This window comes from Glossina fuscipes, unplaced genomic scaffold (assembly GCF_014805625.2).
Source record: "Glossina fuscipes isolate IAEA_lab_2018 unplaced genomic scaffold, Yale_Gfus_2 28, whole genome shotgun sequence".
NCBI classification, from domain to species: Eukaryota; Metazoa; Arthropoda; class Insecta; order Diptera; family Glossinidae; genus Glossina; species Glossina fuscipes.
Genome location: NW_023998423.1, coordinates 4,059,852 through 4,080,355, shown reverse-complemented (window position 1 = coordinate 4,080,355; position 20,504 = coordinate 4,059,852). Strand labels below are relative to the sequence as shown.

The 20,504-nt window shown below is 33.0% G+C and overlaps 1 protein-coding gene across 1 annotated transcript; it reads left to right on the top strand.

Annotated features, from left to right (window-relative positions):
• Positions 1–209: 209 nt before the first annotated feature.
• Positions 210–7,919, top strand: LOC119636387 (segmentation polarity homeobox protein engrailed). The gene is made up of 3 exons (XM_038031701.1): positions 210–1,734; positions 6,879–6,976; positions 7,545–7,919. The coding sequence occupies exons 1-3, from the start codon at positions 324–326 to the stop codon at positions 7,791–7,793; spliced, it is 1,758 nt and encodes a 585-aa protein (XP_037887629.1). The 5' UTR covers positions 210–323; the 3' UTR covers positions 7,794–7,919.
• The last annotated feature ends 12,585 nt before the right edge of the window (positions 7,920–20,504 follow it).

The window sequence follows — 20,504 nt, the reverse complement described above, 5'->3', positions numbered from 1 at the left end:
TTAAACTACGGTGATTAGTTAATTTACTCGTTGACTTCATCGACTACGGACGTGTGTGCGTTTGTATATATCGAAGATTATGCATATATAGAGGAAAAAAAAAAATAAAAAAAACCAAATAAAACACTAAAATATTTTCTAAAAACAAAAAAAAAACAAAATTGAAATACATAACAACAAAAAAAGAATTTTCGAACGATCGCAAAATTTTCAAATTTCAATTGTGTGTATGTATTAGTGGTATTTAGAGTATAACAAAAAATATATATAAACCGTGTAAGAAAACTTATAACATTCGTTAGTGCTATAAACTAAGATTGCCCATGGCCTTAGAGGATCGCTGCAGCCCACAATCAGCACCAAGTCCGCCAGGCCTGCCGCACTCACCTCCAACACAAAGTTGTTCCGCACTACCCTCCAGGATTTTGGACATGAGTTTATCGCAAGCGGATACTGCTACGGCTGTCACAGCCACTATGTTGCCGCACACAGTGGCTGCTTCTTTATATCAGCAACAGCAATTGCAGCATTTGCAACAACTGCAACAATTACAGCAATTACATCAACAACAATTGGTTGCCGCCAGTGCTTTCCCTTTGCCTCATGCCAACTACGACATCGCCTTACACCAGCGCCTAAGTCTATCGCCCGGAACGCACTCAACTTCGTCGTCGACGCCAGCATCTACTATGACGATTAAAGAAGAAGAAAACGATTCTATAATGGGTGACAGTTTCAATGGCACCGACGATCATATAAACAATGCTAATAATGTCACCGAAGATGAGGATGACGATATCGACGTTGATGATGTGGAAGAGGAACGTTTACCACCGCCGGCTCATCAACAGTCCAGCAAACCTGCCCTGGCTTTTTCTATATCGAATATTTTGAGCGATCGCTTTGGCGGCAGTGAAACTAGCAACAATAATAAATCTTCTGAATCAGGTGTAGACGGGCAAACAACAAAGTCTCCGTTTGCTCCAAATCCGGCAAGCATTTTTCGTCCATTCGATCATGCTCGAGCGGCTACGGCTACACCATCCGCCTTCACACGCGTAGACCTTTTGGAATTCAGTCGACAACAACAAGCTGCAGCCGCTGCTGCTACAGCCGCAATGATGATCGAACGTGCCAATATATTAAATTGTTTTAATCCGGCAGCCTACCCGCGCATACATGAAGAAATATTGCAAAGCCGTATGCGACGTACTGGAGTTTTGCCACCTACTATAGCAAAGCCTACAGATGTCAGCAACGCAAGCAATCCGTGTTTGGAAAAATCCGCTTTGGGCTCTTTGTGTAAAACTGTATCACAAATTGGCCAAACATCTGTTAGCCAACCCGCCTCAACCAATTTAGCCATTAACAGCAGCAATGCCTCGACCATACCTTCAACCGCCTCATCAATTGCCAATTCTTCTATTTCTACCGCACCATCCCCATCGTTATGTTTAACGTTAGCCAAAGCCAGTCTCAATAGCCCACCAGCAACAGCAATAGCCAACAATAATAGCTCAAGCGTAAATTCATCACCTTCCGCTCGCTTGGTCACGAAAAGTATTAGCCCCCAGCCGATTACCGCACCATCGGCAATAAGCCGTGATTCAGGCATGGAATCCTCAGATGATACACGTTCCGAGACGGGCTCGACAACTAATTCGGAAACGAGTAAAAATGAAATGTGGCCCGCGTGGGTATTTTGTACCCGTTACAGTGATCGTCCTAGTTCGGGTAAGTGTACAAAGCATTCAGTTGCGTGTGTTTGTAAATTCAATTCGTTTTGTGTAAGAATAAAACTTCCGAGGAAAAATTGAGGAAAACAAAAGACATGACAATAAAAACAACGATTTAGCCGTTTGAAGAAGAAGAAGAAGAATACCATTTAAATGAAAATGTTGAGTGATAAAATAACCCGTTTGCCTCATCATATTTTCGTAGATTATTTTTGTAATCATTTGCTTTGGGGGCGCTATTCGTTACATATAGATTTCTTGCTTAAAGTGTTAATTGATATTTTAAGTGTTTTTTTATGGATTTAAATGGCTTTTTAAACAACCGTTGATAGTTTTTCCCTTGTAAGCAACTTTTTGTTTGGCATTTCATTAAAAAACGAAATTAAAAGAAAAAAAAAAGATCTAAAAAATGTATTTAAAATAAAAGAATGCGGTCTTAAAGTTTTCGAAAGATGAGTAACGAACTGCCCTCTTCTTTTAAGTAAAAATTGTTTTCACTTATTTTTCAATCATTTTATAGTTTTTCAATTACCCATAACCCATGTTCATCACTTGGAAACTTGTGCACTTAACTGTGCACAGTAGCTCAGAAATCATACATTGTTTTAAGGTCCGACGATGATTAAAGCTTAAAAGTGTAAAACGCTTATAACATTTTTATTGCTTTTGTTTTTTTTTTTTATTTTTTTTTTTTTTTATTACATATAGAAATTTGTTTATTAACGATGCTTAAAGTAAGTTCAACAAGTAACTAAATAGATTTGCTATGGAACGAATTTTGAGTACTCACTAAAGTTATCTTCTTCTTTAAAATTTTAATTAATATGGATTCCAATCTATTTACTATGAAAGTTTAAAAAATTATATTTTAGAGAATTTTTAGTTTTCAGCTGCGGTGGCTCTGTATGTCGGCATTAAACTCGCATTTACGATCCATTCATATATATGTATATATCTATCTCTTAATTTTCTATATAAATTGAAAAAATTTTGAGAACACTGATCAAAAAAAGAAATAGATAAACAAAATTAGATGGACGGACAAACACATACTCACATAAATATATATTTGATAAAATTTTCCGAATTTATATTTGCTTGTTACGTAAAGAATGTTAAGTTGAATTGATCTTCTTCTGGCATATATATAATGTTTTATATGTACGAACCGCTTATATCTTTGACTCTTTACCTCACTATTCACAAGAAGCAAATATTTAGATAAAACCTTAGATAGAAAAAACTAATCAGAAAATTGAATACTGAATCATAAAACTTCAGAACACTTTAAACGATACAAAGTAATTTATACTCAGTACGCGGTCAATTACATATGTCCACACAGAGTTGAGCGTATGTGGCATAGAGTTAATCTCTAATTTTGCCAAGGTATATCGCTTTGTAGCTATAAAATATTTGTAATTTTCTTTTTCATTGCCTATTTTTTATTACTACGCTTTGGGAAATTGAAAATATTTATCTAAGCAAATTCGCCCCCCGACCTACACAGGCAAATAATTTTCATGGCACTCTTTTTAAAAGCACAAGTTTTGCAACAAACATCATAAAAAAAAAGCAAACGAAGCAAAGTTCACCAATATATATATATATATATAGGTATAAATGGATTTTTAACATTCCGAAGAATATTTAGATTCGCAGAGTTGATAGACTCTTGCCAAAGACTTTTTAGAAATCCGCTTAACAAGTTGATCCACATAACGTTCGAGCCATACCTTTGAAAATCGTTTATCATCAATCATACTAGAAATGGGTTTTCGTCATCAATCTTCGTAAATTCGATAGGCAGTAAGACTCAATAATAGAGAGAAGATCTGAACGGTAAACAGGTAGATAGGAAAAAAAATAGCTATGAAGACGATTACACAGAGAGAGACGATTATATAGAGAGAAATTTGTTGAATAGCAAGACCTTGAAAAAGTAGTATAAATCTTTCCTTGACATAACTGAATTATTGGGACGCATATTAAAAGCATTTTGTTCTCAAAGTGTTACATTAAGTAAAGTTCAGTTTCTTCAAATCAAATTTTAAAGCAAACTGAATTTAGGAAAAAGTAGTTAAAAGATGGTTGTGTAATCGATACAAGTGATGGGAAATTTGAGATGATGAAAAGTTTTATTTTATTTATGTTTTGAGATGAATCTAATAACGCTTCGCTGCTTAGCATTGTATGACATTTGATATACAATACACTCACTCACTCACTCACTCACTCACTCACTCACTATATCGATACAACAATTTCTTCAACTATTTTTTCTAATCATACTCAAACTTATACACACACACACACACACACACACACACGCACAAGTAAACGCATAACATACGAATGTTTCACTTCTGAAATCGATTATCTTCACTTTTTCAATTTTTAAAAATTTTAATGTCAAAGCAATTGATTGTCTCCTAAAGGCAAATAAATAGTGAAGAGAAATTTCTCCAATAAGCAGCAGTAACAACAATAAATGATTTTTTTTTTTTTTTTTAGCCATTAAATAAAATTTAAAAAAAAAATTGTAACAAATCATTTAGTTAAAACACTTTCTACTATCGTTATTGAACACAGAGTGTAGTAAAAAGAAGTAAATAAATAATTTTATCGCTTTTCACTGATTTTATGGAGTTAATCGATTTGGCAAATGAGGCAAATAACAAAGCGTAGAAATGTTGAAAACAAACAAATACTTTTCATAGTCTATTTTAGCTTAGCATACCTTCGAAATTCCCTCTTATGCTTTCCCTTGTCTTTTATAAATCGTTTAAGAAACGAATTGTTTTGTTCTATCTCGCCTCAAGTTCAAGCGTCCACTAAACGAATTTAAAAGTTCGATTATGATAAGCACACATCTATGCTTATACTTTGCCTTATATGACGGAAAACTCAAATTTCTTTTGTAATAATTTCTGCTTTATCTCACTTCCATACGCTTCGTGTATATCAGCTTTATGCTGTTGTAACAATATGTCGGCTTAAAATGCCCGCTATACGCTTAGTTGAGAAATTCAAAGAACGATATCTACGAAGCCATAAAAAATATAGATTTTTACAAAGTTCGTCATCTGTGCACATCTTTTATATGAACACCAGCCAGAAAGCTTTTCAGTTGATCTGTCAGCTAATTAGCAGCAATTTAATCAGATTGAGTTAGTATTACGTTTTAAACTGTAGTGATTAAATTATGTCAACTCGGACTAGTTTGAATGATAATCTTGAAGAAATGATAATTTTTCCTAATGGATAACCAACAGTAGCTTTAGAACAATATTGGCACAGTATTGAACGCTTCTAAGGAGGAAATCGAATTCGAAAGAATTATGACCTGGAAAAGAATAAGCATTTGGGGTTAAGCATTTTTAACTCCCATTCAGTCTTTTTCCCATAAATTAGTCAGGTTACTTTACTAAGATTTCGATCAAAGTCGGGATAACGCAAATTCTCAGCAGCTGAGTTAAAGTCACTGAGAAAAGTCATTGCAGAAATTGCTGGGAATGCATAAAACACTTCGTTGAATTGTCTTTGAGTTTAGCTGGAAAGCAAAAATCTTAAACTTAAAGGAGGAACGAAGTGAAGTCTTCATCTGTCATAAAAACGGACTCTGCGACACTAGTTTTTCCATTAGTAGTGAAAGGCTTTTTTTGAAGCGCATGCACATGAGTCATAAAAGTGTGTTTAATTAAATTAAATCGGTCCAAGATATGGTGTATATTCACGTTTCCCTAACCGAGAGCGTACAAAACACCTTTTCGTGCTTGGAATTGGTGTAGTTCTCCGTGCCAAAAAAAAGCCATTTTGGGAAACTTTCCTCTTGCTGCTGAAGCTAAAATAACCAGAGAGAGAGAGACATAGAGGAGGCGAAGCGTTAACGTCGACGATAAGCCTGACTGTCCATGGCGCCTTTTATTGAACAGGTGGAGTGGTGGTGATGTTATATTAAGGGGTATTCCAAAGAAAAGAAATGAAATAAAAATCATGATGCCATGAATTTTCAGTGTAAAGAATTTCGGCCTCAGATAGAAAAACTCGCTCAGAAAATGTTTGCCTGGAATCTCCTACTCTCCATGCTGTTATCAGCAGATGCTACTTTCCCGATTAGCACTGGTCTAGATGGATGATCCATATTCATCTATTTATTTTATTTTCAAACCACTCTTAAGACGACACTAAATATGGGCCATTTTGTGGATAGCCTTAAAGAAACAGTTATGTTGTGTATCACTCTCAACTCATAGACTGCATAAAAGATGAGAGAGGTAGCAGACGTAGCCGTTGCTAAATTAATTCTTAGCATTTTCTTTTAGTACCCCGTTCAATTTCGCTAAATATTCGGCGGATCCTATTCGCACACCTAATATCATATACACGTTATTCGTTTTTCTGAATCGCTAACTAAACTTCACACATTTGCTAAGCGATTTATCTAGTAATAGTTAATTAAATCAATGCATCCGTTAATGATAAAATACACACACATATACATATATATATATATATATATATATATGGTTTTAAATGAAAAGCAGACATATCATACTCTTATTGTATTCACTTTAAACTTAATCGAATAATTATAAATATACCTACATATATATATATATATATAAACATATACTCATACTATACTAGAACGGATTCGATTGCTTGTTACTTGAGTCTTTTTATGTTTAATGTTTCTACGTTAATAAGTTGACACCTGTCCTTCCATTAAAATGGCGGCACTTTTTCTATTGAACGTTTAATAAACTAATCATTATTTAATAATGAAAAATGAATGTATGCGCATAAAAGACAAACATATGTCAATGTTTATTAAATGGTTAGAGTTATTAACGTTTAAATAATAAAGCCGCTTACCGAGAAGTACATTGTACATATTTCTATGTAAACTGTTAAAATACTCATTAAAATTGCAAACAGGTTTTCATTTTCAATCGTTTTGCATGGTTCTACGGTTTAAACACAACATATATATATATATATGTATATATACGTGTATGACAATAAAACAATTAATGAAATATTTCTTCGCAATAAACGTAGATAGATATACAACAATAAAAAAAACAACAACTACAACAAAAAATTTATTTTCTTTTTCACATTTATTATGGATTACAGGACCACGTTACCGACGACCAAAACAACCCAAAGACAAGAATTCCGATGAGAAACGACCACGTACTGCCTTTTCCAGTGAACAGTTGGCGCGTTTAAAGGTAAGTTACAGTCTCCTCAGCATTAGGAGGCAATTCTCTAGCGCTAACATATTGCCCTTCACTCGCAATTCGTATTTGAACTTGATATGTTTTTCTTCACTTCACCTTTTTTGTTGTTGCTTTACTCTGTTTAACTTACGCACATATATATTTTCGCCTATATACGCATAGTATATCTGATCATTTGTCTCGGTTTTGATGAACATAACGAATTGGAAATTTATGTTTTTTTTTTTTACTTTGACTTAAGGTAATGCTTCGTTGTAATGCTTGAAGCGTTAAGCAATTTGTTGGTTAATATTTGCTTGCATTCAATGTTTAGTAAATATTTATATCTCTTGTACTATATACCACCCAGAGATAAGGGCAATGAAAGGGAATTTTTAGTTTAAATATTTCAAATCCTACGACCTTTGTCCTCAAACCGCAACTATGAACGAACGAACGCACGCTTGCTTGCTTGACATTGCCATCGCTTTTACTTTCCTTTTTATTAGTTACGCTCTTAGCATTTTCTTGGCTTAGTCTAAACGCTGATCATACTTTTTCATTTTTTCCTTTTTTTCAGCGTGAATTCAATGAGAATCGTTATCTAACTGAACGTAGACGTCAACAATTAAGTTCTGAATTGGGCTTAAATGAGGCGCAAATAAAAATTTGGTTCCAAAATAAACGGGCGAAAATTAAAAAATCGACTGGAACGAAAAATCCTTTAGCTTTACAACTAATGGCTCAGGGTTTATACAATCATACTACGGTGCCATTAACTAAGGAAGAAGAAGAATTGGAAATGCGTATGAATGGGCAAATACCGTAAACTCTCTCTCTCTCTTTTCAAGTATACGCTTGCTCTCTCGAAATCTACTCGTTATCTCTCTATCATCAGTGCAATATATATGTTTGTAGGTATGTCGGCAGAATAATATTAAACTGCAATATAAATAATTTTTTTTTTTCTACACTTTTCGCATAAAATATCTATCGTAAGTAAATATGATAAGCAAAAAAAAAAAAAAAAAAAAAAAAAAAAAAAAAAGGATATTTGTTAATATCTTAAAATATTTTTTTTTGATATTTATATATATAATTATTATATAAATTATTATATTTAAAAAAAAAAAAAAATTTACGAGAAATGCAAACGATTTCGATTTCTTAAGTTTTTTTTCTTTGTTTTTCTTTAAATGAATTTCTTTGATTACGTTTATGTGCATGTGCGTACACATTTTTATACATCGTTCATCGCTTATTATAGATATTCAACAACAGCACTTGATGCACTCATGTTGCATTCATCCAAACCAGGTAACACAATGAAGAAATTGTATTCGACTTCAATGTACATTTATGAAAGCCGAATTTAGAGGCAGCGTAGGGATCCATATAGTTAATCATGTTTCAAAATTTTAGTTAAAAGGCATAGCATTAAAATGCGTTCCCTATCCCTGTCAAGTGTTTATCAATTACTCACTTTCTTATGATGTAGTTAGCTATAGCGGTACTTAAAGCTACCTAACACTGACTCTCTTTAATCAAAAATCCAAGCACCATTTCACTGGGTACCGCTTCAATAAACACGTACTTTAACAGCTTACAGAAAATAGTCTCTTGGTATACAAAAATACTCGATTATTCGATTATAGTTGCAGTTGGATGTATCCGAAGTAAAATGACTGGTTATTCATTACCCTATCGCGATTACAAAACGGTACGAATTGTGCGAATTTTTGCATATAAATAACGTGCAACTAAAGTGGACTCATTACATCATTTACTAGGCTTAGTTCAAAGGGCAAGTAGTGAAAAAAGGATTTGTAACAGATAACACCGAAGTTGTTGTTATTTTGAAAAATCTCATGCGAGTTTATTAGTGCGAATTCGATACCGCGTTTAAAATCTTGGGCGAAAAATTGTGCAAAAAGTCTTAGGCCTATGTATATGCATTTGCCGATAACAGGATTAAGATTCCTTTACAAAAAATGGTATAGAATCTATTAAGTTTGTGCGGACGTATGTAACAATCATCGATTCAGAATCATTTTCCCATTTAATCTAAGCTCGTCTGTGCGTCTATACGGCTGATGTCTGACCGTGTATATGTGCGTTCAACTTACAGGTCTCCACTTTTCAGATGTTTTGATGAAATTTGATACACTGACGTATCTTGCAATAAGGAAAATTCGGACCTTTCGCGCTCTGTACAGCATGTCTTGGACATTTTAAGTTGATGTGGAAAATTTGGTTGGGCTGGGGCAATTTTTTAAACCTTCTCTTATATCTTATATCATTCATACGAAAGCTGAATCTTTATATAGTAAAAAGTGCAAAATTAGTTCGTAGTTGTGAAATAACAAAGAAATCAACCTAACCGAATCGGGCCCACATATACGATCTATTTCTTAACTACCATCGCCTATAAGAATCCTCAGAAAATGGAACCCTCGATATGAAAATTAAGTGGAGCAAGTTTGAACCGCATGGATCTTTTTCGTGGATCACACTCCCTTTAAGGTGTTTCAGGAATAGTAATAAACCCTTTAGAAAAAGACTCTAATTTCTAATATTTAATGATAAAAATTGATCCATAGCAGTAATCTCGAACAAAAATGAAGGGTAGGAAATTTGGATCATATAGGTCCACTTTTTGGGATCCCATCATGTACAAAGGTTACAATGAAAAGCAAGCAAAGCAAACTCAAGAGAAAGTCGTTTTTCTTGTTTTTTATGACGGGCGCTGAAATATAATATAATTCTTACGAAGTAAAGCAATTTTGCTAAATTTGAATCACGTCATGTGGATGATATTTTGAGCATCGCAGACTTTCACGAAAAGCACGACTTTGTGTAATATTTCCGAACTGAGTGAATAACTGCACTAGCCGAAGTGGTGTAGGATATCTAATGGTCGGCCTTGTCCCATTATAACATTTTCACTTGCTATATTTAAAATAATTTCAAATAATTTGATTTATAGATCGCAGGATCAACAGCCATTTTCCGTATCATTGCAATCTTACGCGGGTTTGTCATTCCGAATGTAAAATTCCGTAGCATGCACGGAACATATATATTCTTAATTAACTTTAGTCATATCTCTTAGTGCGTATGTCTGCGCTTAGACATTAATTTATTGGAGTTTTCGCCGAAACTATGTCTACATTTCATTTCTCCACATGCGGTCACATATCAGTTTGTAAACATGTGTGATCCGTCTCCTAGGTGCAATATCAGAATTATTTACAAAAGAAAGAAAGTAACGATAAGCACTTTGCTACCCACTAGGGAACGTTGAGTGGTAATTGTTCTCTGTAAAATGACATTTCGCATAAGGGATATGTTCTTGCAGTCATCATCTTTCTTTTTCATTTGCTTATCCGTCTGGAGTGAATAATTTTTGTGCATTTTCGTGCACTTTCTCAACAGATTTGATTGAAACTGAATACAATTTCTTTTCTGGGTTATCTATATATCTAAAATTTTAAGACTTTTGCATACATACACGTGATCAGTGAAATATATTTAATATAAAAAATATATAATATATAGGTATAAAGTTAGATATATAGGTATTTATACAGATGTATCATAATCGTGGCAGCTGTAATTACTTGAAAATGTTCAAATTGTTTAAATAGTTTTTATTAAATTTCATATTATTATTAATAGCATATGTACACTCTTAACGATATAAAAAACATTATTACATAATAATAATAATAATAATAATAATAACAGTAAAATAGCAGTAATGTTAAACTAATGTTATATAATATTAAGGAGGAAATCATTATAAAGAAATAGTTATAATAAAAATCAATTACATGTAAAGAAAAAAAAAAAAAATACCAAATATTTAGCAAATTATCAAAATTCCATAAATCTTTTATTTTAAATATTGAAAGAAAAAAAGGTAAAATTACTTTACACACATTTTTCTAAAGTCGGAAACGATATGTAGTCGAATGGAAATGAAATCGAAAACTACAAGGCATCTAAGCTGAATGTAGTTACAAAGTATTGCCTGTTTTACGAATTCCCCGAACTCATTCAACGACTTGCCATCCATCCACGAGCTTATTCTTTAACTTTCCAAAAATACTTGTGGTTCAAGTCGTGTGAATGGTAAGTTTGTTCAAAAGCGTATGAAGAATAATTAGACAGACAACATTACACTTTGCTCAGTACAGCACATACTTGGCCCCCTTTGATGCGGTTTTCATAGTAAATACAAAACTTTGGTATTTGTACCGAAACCACTAGAGTTGATAGTTCTTTCAAGCATTCTCTCAAGGTAAATATACGAATTTTGATGAATTATAACCGTAAAGTCACACAAAAATCTGATAACTGAGAGCATGTTCCTTGGATGGGTTCAGTAAGGTAAGTTTGGAAGAAGCTGCTGTTATTGTAATAAATGAATCTAAAGTGGATGCGAGCAGCAACAAAGTTCTCAGTTCGTTCAGTGTGCCTCAAGTTAGGGCTTTCTTCGCGGTTGCTTTGCTCTATGCCATTTGCTTCTATGCAACAGTGGAAGCAAAACTGATCGAAGCTTCACAATAATTAATGATTTATTATGATTTGTTGTGATTTTGTTACAATTTTCACTATCAAAACAAGTTGATTAATGCAATGATTATTCTCAAGCGCACTCACCACGTCTCCGCTTTACGAATAAGTTCATGGCAAATGTTAGGATACTTATGAAAAACCCGGCTAAACATGATCGAAAAATTTCTCAACGGATTACTGGCGAAAATAGGTGATTTATATATGTATGCGAATTATAAATGGCGAAATGAACTTTTAAGAAATGTGCACTGGAAGCAAGCTCACAACAATACGAAGTCTCTAGCCGACGGTGAGAAGTTGCTGAGCTATAAAATCGCCAGATGAATTCCTAAAATCCGTAAGAATTTTTGCGATAAAAAAATATTCGGTATGCGGAGAGTGTTTGAGTTTTCTCTTTGCGGCACGTAAATGCTTTTTAGCTTTTTTTGACACCTGATCTTGATTAAGAATCTGGGAAATCTAAACTAATCGCAAATGGACCCGCTTAACTTTACAATGTAATAGTAATGTAAAGGAGTTTGAATAACGGTATTTTCTTTTTTTAAGTTGACTAACTATGTGGTCAGAGATCGATTAAAGGCAGAGATTTTTAAGGATGAATGCTATTCATTTTCCGAGTGAATTTAAAAATAATCTCAACGTCAATGCTCATGAAAATTAATACTTAACCAGTCAACTGGCGTCAGTTTCTGCGGAATAAAAAATTCCGAGATGACATAAAACCTCAAAATTTCATCATTGGGTACCAATAAGTCTGAAAAAAGAAAACTAATTGAATTCTTTGGAGTAGAGGTGATCCGTGTATGTATAGTAAGAAAACTGACGGTAGTCTTTCCTGATGGCGGTGTGAACAGAAGCGATATAATAATTGCTTTACATAACCTTGCAACACAACGGATGAAGAGATATTACAAAGTAAATATATCCTTACGTGCTTGAGCTTGGCGTTTGATCTCCTACATATTATAAATATATATATATATGAATATAAATTTTTTTTTTTTTATTTCTTCTCTTTATGAATTTTATTATTTTTTAGCAACTTTTAAACTATTAATAACAATAAATTTTTGTTAATTTTTTATATAATAAAAGGGAAATATCATTCGCTTTACTTTGATTTTTTCGTAAAATTCATAGTCCGACCGTTCCACTCGATCCAATGCAGGGACTGTCTGATGGATTTTTAAAGCATAAATTACGCAATTAACTGGTTAATACAATTAGTTTTACATTTAAAAACTTAATAATTTCTTTCCAATCATCTACAAATTAGTTAATGTATTCTAAATTCTTTTTGAGCAAAATTTTTTGCTTCGAATTTGTTAAAAAAAAAATTTTTTTCAAAAAATTTGCATTTTTTTTTTTTTTTTGATTATTTCACGAAGCGAAAACATTTCTTTCATTGAAATGACAAATGGATTTTGGTATGGTATGGTATTCCCTTGGTTGCTCTCGCTGTTACTGTTGCTGTTTTTATTTTTTGTTGTTGTCGCGTCGGCTAAAGCTGTTAATATGTGTGTGACATAAAACCATTTATGAGTCTATAAAAATCTGAACAAATTATTAATGAAGCTTGGTGAAGTAAAAGAAACAACAACAAGAACAACAACACTTCAACAAATGGCAATATTAGTAAACGAATTGCGTGTGGCATACTCGCACACACAAATGCACATACACGCATGCCTACGTAAATACATACACACACACATATATATATATATACATATGTGTCATAAATAAAGTGTAGTGGAAATATCAAATAAACGAATATATATGTATATATATATATATGCATAACCCAAGCAAGAGGTTATATTAGATCGACCGACATACACTTAAGTTGCTCTTTTAACACTTGAACGTTTAAGACAAAATATGAATAGTAAAAGAAAAACAACAACAAATTGTTGGAGCATTTATGATGATAGTGATAATATTGCTTCTAAAGATTGAAATGCGAGGAGGAAGACTTCCCTTTTTTGTTTGCTTTTTTTTTTATTTATATTTTTTTTTTTTATAATATTTCGTTCCGTTTGTTTCCATTTGCAAGATTCAACTTTGGAAATTTATTTTCATAAACTTGTACAAACTACTCATATATATGTATGAAAATGCTGCTGATGCTGGTGCCACAAAAACACTTAAATAGATTTATTATTACACATGATATGCTAGTGATGGTGTAGCGGCGGCTGCAGCTACTTCTACTGCCTGCTACTGCTACTGCCGCAATAATAAGGAATGTTTTATGTGTGCGTACGCGAGTAAAGTTTTTTTGGTTGTTGCACTTTCCCTAATACACATAATATTATTGCCGCATCGTATAGCACGAGCATAAATCACAGCATCTTTTGTAACCATATAAATTTTCATGTTATTGTGATTGTTGTTGTTGTTGTTTTTATTTCTTTTAGCTATTATTGGCTTTGTACACTGTAATCGTGCATATGTCTTCTCGCTAGCGTTTCTTCTATAACAATAATAATCATAATGAACAGTGCCTATGATTTAAAGTTAAATCAGCCACTACATCATACATTACAACTTTTTTACTCATGCAACTATGTTTTGTATATATATATATATATATCTCGTTGATGATGGAATGGAAATTTTGCTTAAATCTCTCATTCTTCTTCCTTGATGTCGTTTTAATTGCTGGCGACAAAAGAAAATGATCACACTTTACTTTTTCTTTCTTTCTTTCTTTCTTTCTTTAATTCTTTCTTTCTTCTGCTGCTTTTAAAATGCAATCAGAGCAGGCCCTACAATAAATAATTGGCAAAGCATTTAACATAAAGAGAGATTTTCACACATGCAAGAACACGCGAGCCTGAATGCTTACTTATATCAAAGGTGACGGATTAAATACAGGCCTGCTGAGCGGTTACATATTATTTAGGCCCATTTTATAATAAGATTTTGAATTTTACATATTTTTATATCTTATAACTATGCAATGTGCATACAAGGAAGATTCAGATCAGTTACTTATTATTGAAGACCTATCTCAAGATACGTTTGCAATATTTATATATGGAGGATGGTCAGTTACTGATTATTGAAGACCTATCTCAAGATACGTAAACTTTTGATTAACATTCTCCGTTCTCGCAATCTCTCCATCTGTGCCTAATCAACATCCCTTTACGTCGAAACATAATTAAAGAAACACTTCTTGTTTGATCATCCAAAATAGCTCTTAGCGATTAGGCATATATCATACTTGGATTTTTCCTTTTCATTCATCACCGACGTCTGCTGCAACTAAATGGAACATTCAGAGATTCTATAAGTTATATATATTTTTGATGAGTTTCAAATTCTGAATCAATATGAACATGTCTGTCCGTCCATTATTATATGTGTGTGTGCGTGTCGTAAAAATGAATGGATTAGTTTTGAGTTTGATAAAAACATTCGGATGTAGGGTATGTAATGGTCGGTGTTGGCCGACTATAATGTCCTGATTTCTTCCTGCCGGATTTTTATTTATTTTTTGTACCATACACCATTTGTGTATAGAGTACATCAAGCCTCTACGGACATGTGTAATGCGCAAAAGTACTTTGGATAGACTTATTATAGCGATCGATTCAAAATCATCTTCTAAGCTTGACCTCCGTACATGCACTTTCGTATTCAAGCTACAGGGCACACTTTTTGACATGTTTCAATGAAATTTGCCACTGATGACTTTAGAAATTTAAAATGAATTCTTATCGTACCCGATAACATACGGCGTGGGAAAATGAACACCCATCGCCCAGGAAGTGATTAATTGCCGAGTTTCACTTGGAGAAATCTAGATACAGATTTTTTGTAATGAACAACTTGTCACGAAAATTAGCTGCAACAAATTTCGATTGCTTAAGTTTGTTTTTATAGGTCACACCGGAAAAGTAGGCCTAGTCTAAATTGCAGTTTTTTACCATGAGAAGAGGTGAAGAAAAATAAAACCTCCAACATTAATATTAAATGTGCTGAATATGGACTACTTCAGCTTATGTTCTGATCTCTTTTTCGGGTAAGGGCTTGCACGAAAAGGGCATCGGTTTTATCAGGAAAATAAATGAAGAATTGCATTAGGCGAAGTGATGCAATTCATGATCGACCTTGTTTAACTATAATGCTTTTAGTTGCTTTTTGAAAGCATTTGGTTCAACTCTAAAATTACAGACGGTTTGCTTATATCCCTTTCTACCAAGAAGCAATCATTTTTATTACCTTTCTTACTGAATTGCCACAGTCGCACTACTAAGGTAGAAAAATGAAATATAGTACAAGCATTCCTTGATCCATGAAACAGGTTGAGTTAAAAAAGAGTAGTGATCTGCTTACATAAGCCCTCACATGAGTTTAGAGACTCAGATCGCCCCAAAAAGGAAGTCATAATTTTTTATACTTTCGCTGTGATAATATTTCCGAAAACCTGCTTGGATGGCAGGTGTTCGGTTCAAAGATGATTCGGATCGATTTACTGATACGATTATTGACAATATTTTAATTCCAGTTTATTCCCAAATTTTTACTAATTTCCATGTAATTAGGTGAAGAACATGGCAATGTGTGTTAGAGTAAATTGATTAATTGTTGTTCATTGGAACAACATTTCGAGACGTTTCGATTATTTTCGTTCGTGTTGCGTGTCGTGTCGTTCATTTTACTCATTCTTTATTCGAGTTGCGCAGGTCATTCATTATCATATCGAAAATCACTATCACCGATCTCGGAAATGATAAAAGCTTTTAATGTGTTTATGACTATAAGCATTTGTTGTAAATATTTACAGAAGACATTGATAATTTGCGATTTTCAAATAATTGTTTTATACGATGAATACTTAAATTTTATCTTAAGGTAATTATAGTTTTATTTGTTTGTTTAACGTTTAATAACTTTCATTTTAAAGTTTAAAAACACTTTCAATGACGGGTACGAAAGATACGTTGATTACAAGCAATCAGGTAAAAAAAAAAAAACTTTAAGGGACGGGATAAAGCGAAAGGGAAGAAATTTATGAAGTCTTGGAGTATTTTTATTGTTTTCAAATAAATTAAACATTTTTCTTACAAATTAAAGTCATGAACTCTAACACACACACACACACACACACACAATAGCATTCATAGCAACTACAAGTCATAAAACAATCAGCAACTAACTAACTTAGCGTAAACTTATTTTCCTCACCTTCCTTAACTGTGCAGGTACTAAGAGAAAAATTCAGCAATGCTATGGATTCCTGTCGGTTTATCATAAAAGAAGTGGTGACGACATTTTTCATTTTGTTCATTATAATCATAATTAAAAGAAATAGTTTTTCAAGCAAAATTCGAAATGCAAAAAATAGGCGTGCAAATCATGTACCGTAATAGATAATCTAGATAAGGTTCGGAGCGAGGAGCCCCGTCAACCTCTTTAAATGAATGTCAGCTCCTGTTAAAAACAAAATGTAATATATGTGCCAGCAATTAGTGAGGAATGTTTATAATTGAAAGAAAAAGGAAACAAAAGTTGTTCTCAATCTTTTGCTTGTTAAAAAGGGAGAGACAAGACAAAATCGACAAGATTTTCATTTTAATGCATTTTCAAATGTGCATTCACACACAAAAACACAAACACAAGCACATACTCATGCATATATGTACTTACTTTCGTTTATAGAATTTATTTATATGCGAACAACAAAGCCAACACCACCCTAACCGCCAAACTGAGTCAAATGATATGACTGACAGAAGGCCATAAATAAAAAATAAATTCAACTTTTATTTAATACGTAGACCCTCAAACGATACCGATGCGGCTAATTTCAAATCATCATATAATTTGGGAGCTATGTAAGTGAAAAAAAATTTAAAAAAAAAAAAAAAAAAAAAAAAATGAAAAGAAAATGAGAAAATATCGCAATTTGTGAAATGCAAATTGGCATTTCTGCCATTGCTGACATATAAACAATTTGCTAATTGGTTCATTTTGGCTTTAATCCCATTTCATTAATTTATATCAAAACTATGTATATATATATATATATAAATTTATAGTTTTTTGTTTTTCTTTTTTTTTTCTCTTTTAATTCACTGTTTATGAGATTTTTTGGTTTGTCTACCATTTAGCTGTCGAATCAATTTTTCTGTGGTGTTGTTTGGTTAAATTATAAATTGAGGCATGTGCGGTATCATATATGATTTATTAGGCGATAAACTTCCTAATTTGGTATCTTGCTCTGCTCAGCACCGAACACTAACTTTGTCTCAGTTATACTTATCACCGCCAATGAATGGGTGAGCACCACCACCACAACAATTTGATTTTTGAAAATACAAACATTTACTATATGGCCGGTGTGGTTGGCTGGTTTACATGTCCGTATACCTCTTTCGATCGTTTCATTTATTTATTTTTTTTTTTTTTTTTATTTTATTTTTCTGTTTTCAAATTGCCTGCCAAAAATGTCAAATTCATCACAAACAATTAGCAATTTTTACGCTACCTTCAATAATCATTTAAATGGTCATTACATATACCAATAACGGTGTCCATTAAAGATAACTATGTTCACTCATTATATAATCTAATGCCGGCGAATTCTTACATGACATTTAAAAGAAAGCAACATTTCCATTAATACGATTAAATGTTTTATACAACTTGCTTTTGTAGCCTATGTGCGGCTATTTTAAATTTCCTTAATAAAATCTGATGTCAAGGCTCGTCTATAAACAAACTTCTCCGTAAGAAGGTACCGGGCGTCGTCAAGTGGCGTTCCAGGTGGAAAATCAATTCAAATTGAGAGTTAATTGATTTACAGCCTAAAATAACAATGGCTTTTATAGTCCATCTGTCGCCTCTGCGCAGATTTAGCGTACGCTAAGTTTCTATGAATGTGTGTAATACCAAAGGAGATAAGCTCATCTTCAGAATCACTTCTAAATCGATTTAAGCTTTTCCGTCTGTCCGTCCGTCTGCCCGTCTTTCTGATGTCTGTATTACTGTTGTAAAAATTTTGGATTGGAAAATAGGTCTTTAATTGGGAAGAAGTCCAATCTTTAAGATATTTATATAAAATAATGAAATTTATTCCAAATTTCGGCTACGTAAGTCTATATTTTGGACATGCCCTCATATAAGGTCATAGCCAAGCAGTTAAGAAGAGCGCTTATCAAGTCCTACCAAATTTTATCAAAATATCACAAAAATTGTGACCTGTAGATTGAGTACAAAAATACATCGACGGACATCAGATGGCCAGACAAGCTTAGATCGAATGTGAAAATGATGCAGCATCGGTCAGTATAATAAAAACTGAATGTTATGTCCACACAAACTTAATATACTCTGTATAGAATATAAGAAATATTGTGACATTTTGGAATGCAATCGAAAATGATTGCATTTCTGTGGGCGGAAGGCGGGGGGGGGGGCTTCTTTTATATCTTACAAGATCGCTCCGATCAAGGCGATAACAGTTGATAGGATGGTAAAACTCTATGCAGTGTTCACAGTGAACATGGTTTCTCATGTTCGTTCCCCCTTCGACGCAGTCGTTGTAAAAACGTGCGACGCTCTTCTCGCACAAATGTTAATCAAATTCGCTGAAGTTCTTAATGAAGACAAAGCTAAAAAGATTCGCCTATAAACATCGATCAATCAATAATATTTTACCATTTCCTGAAGTCTCAATATAAAGCTCGAGAAGCTCGGTATTGAAGTACTACACTAATTTTATTTGTTCGCATATGAAATTCAAGTAAAATATATTAACAGGCGAACTCAATTGACTCTTAGAAGTAAATCTAATGCTGATATAAAAGAAGAAAAAGAGGCACACGAACCGTCGCAGGAAAAACTAATTTCATTATTATATCCCGAATTTGTCACCGCCAAAATCGTCCCAAATTTAGGCAACTGCTGTTGCTTAGGGACCCTGGAATCTACCAGAGAGACCTAATTTTATTACTAAGCTCAGCATTTATCATCCACATATGCAAACTTAAACATGTACGTAGGACACTAAACATTTGCGCGACAAAATTATTAAGTTCTACCGGAGAATACGAAGTACATTGATGTTTCAAAATTTTCTTCAAAATTGCGAATAGAAGATTCTTGGAAACCTTTTGTGTGTCCGCTATCAATAACAGCAGTAATGCTGTTAATTAGCAGCCATTTTCAATGCTTGCTCTTTCATGCTTACCATGCTTTGTATGGGCAAAGATTCTGTTGATAGTTCCTTGATATGGCGTTGCATTCTTTCAAACGTTTACAAAGCAGAAACACGTTCACTTCTGTGTTGTTAAGTGAATACGGATTATGGTATGCATAGAAGTGTGCATGCACGAAAAAAGACCAAACAGCAAGTATTTATGTAGTAAATCATCGCTTTCATCACTTATTTTGAGTAATTCTAAATTCCAAGTTCGCCAAATGCTTCGAGAAACTTCAATAAAAATTTTCATATCAACGAATATGAAGAAATTTTTTATTATTAAAAGAAAATTATATTCGAGTCTATTATATTTATTTTTATCTAATTTGTTGATTTTATTTATATATCTATTAATTTTCTCCGCTTACACATATATATATATATTTGATATATTTTATCCAATTTTCCGTATCACACATGAGTTATTCTCCACTATTGCTATATTGTTTATAGTCCAGAATTATACATTTAAATGAATAAATAAATAATATATTAAAAATTAATATTTAATCGCTGTTTATACGATTTAAACTATTTTTCAGTCAAGATTTCGAATAGAAAACGAGGAACTGTATATGCCTCTGCTTTGCGAACGTTTGAAGGAAAGCGACATCATATCAAGAAACTATTAACACAATCTTTGTCCATACAAATGATGCGAATGAAAGGGCAAGCGTAGAAAATGGTTACTAATTAACAGCGTTACGACAATTATCGATAACACGCAGAGTCCCCAAGCAT

Excerpts from the sequence above, each read along its gene's own strand:
- LOC119636387 (XM_038031701.1), top strand. The coding sequence starts at position 324 with ATGGCCTTAGAGGATCGCTGCAGCCCACAATCAGCACCAAGTCCGCCA. Across the intron at positions 1,735-6,878 it reads CAGTGATCGTCCTAGTTCGG|GACCACGTTACCGACGACCA; the intron begins GTAAGTGTACAA and ends TATGGATTACAG. Across the intron at positions 6,977-7,544 it reads AACAGTTGGCGCGTTTAAAG|CGTGAATTCAATGAGAATCG; the intron begins GTAAGTTACAGT and ends CCTTTTTTTCAG.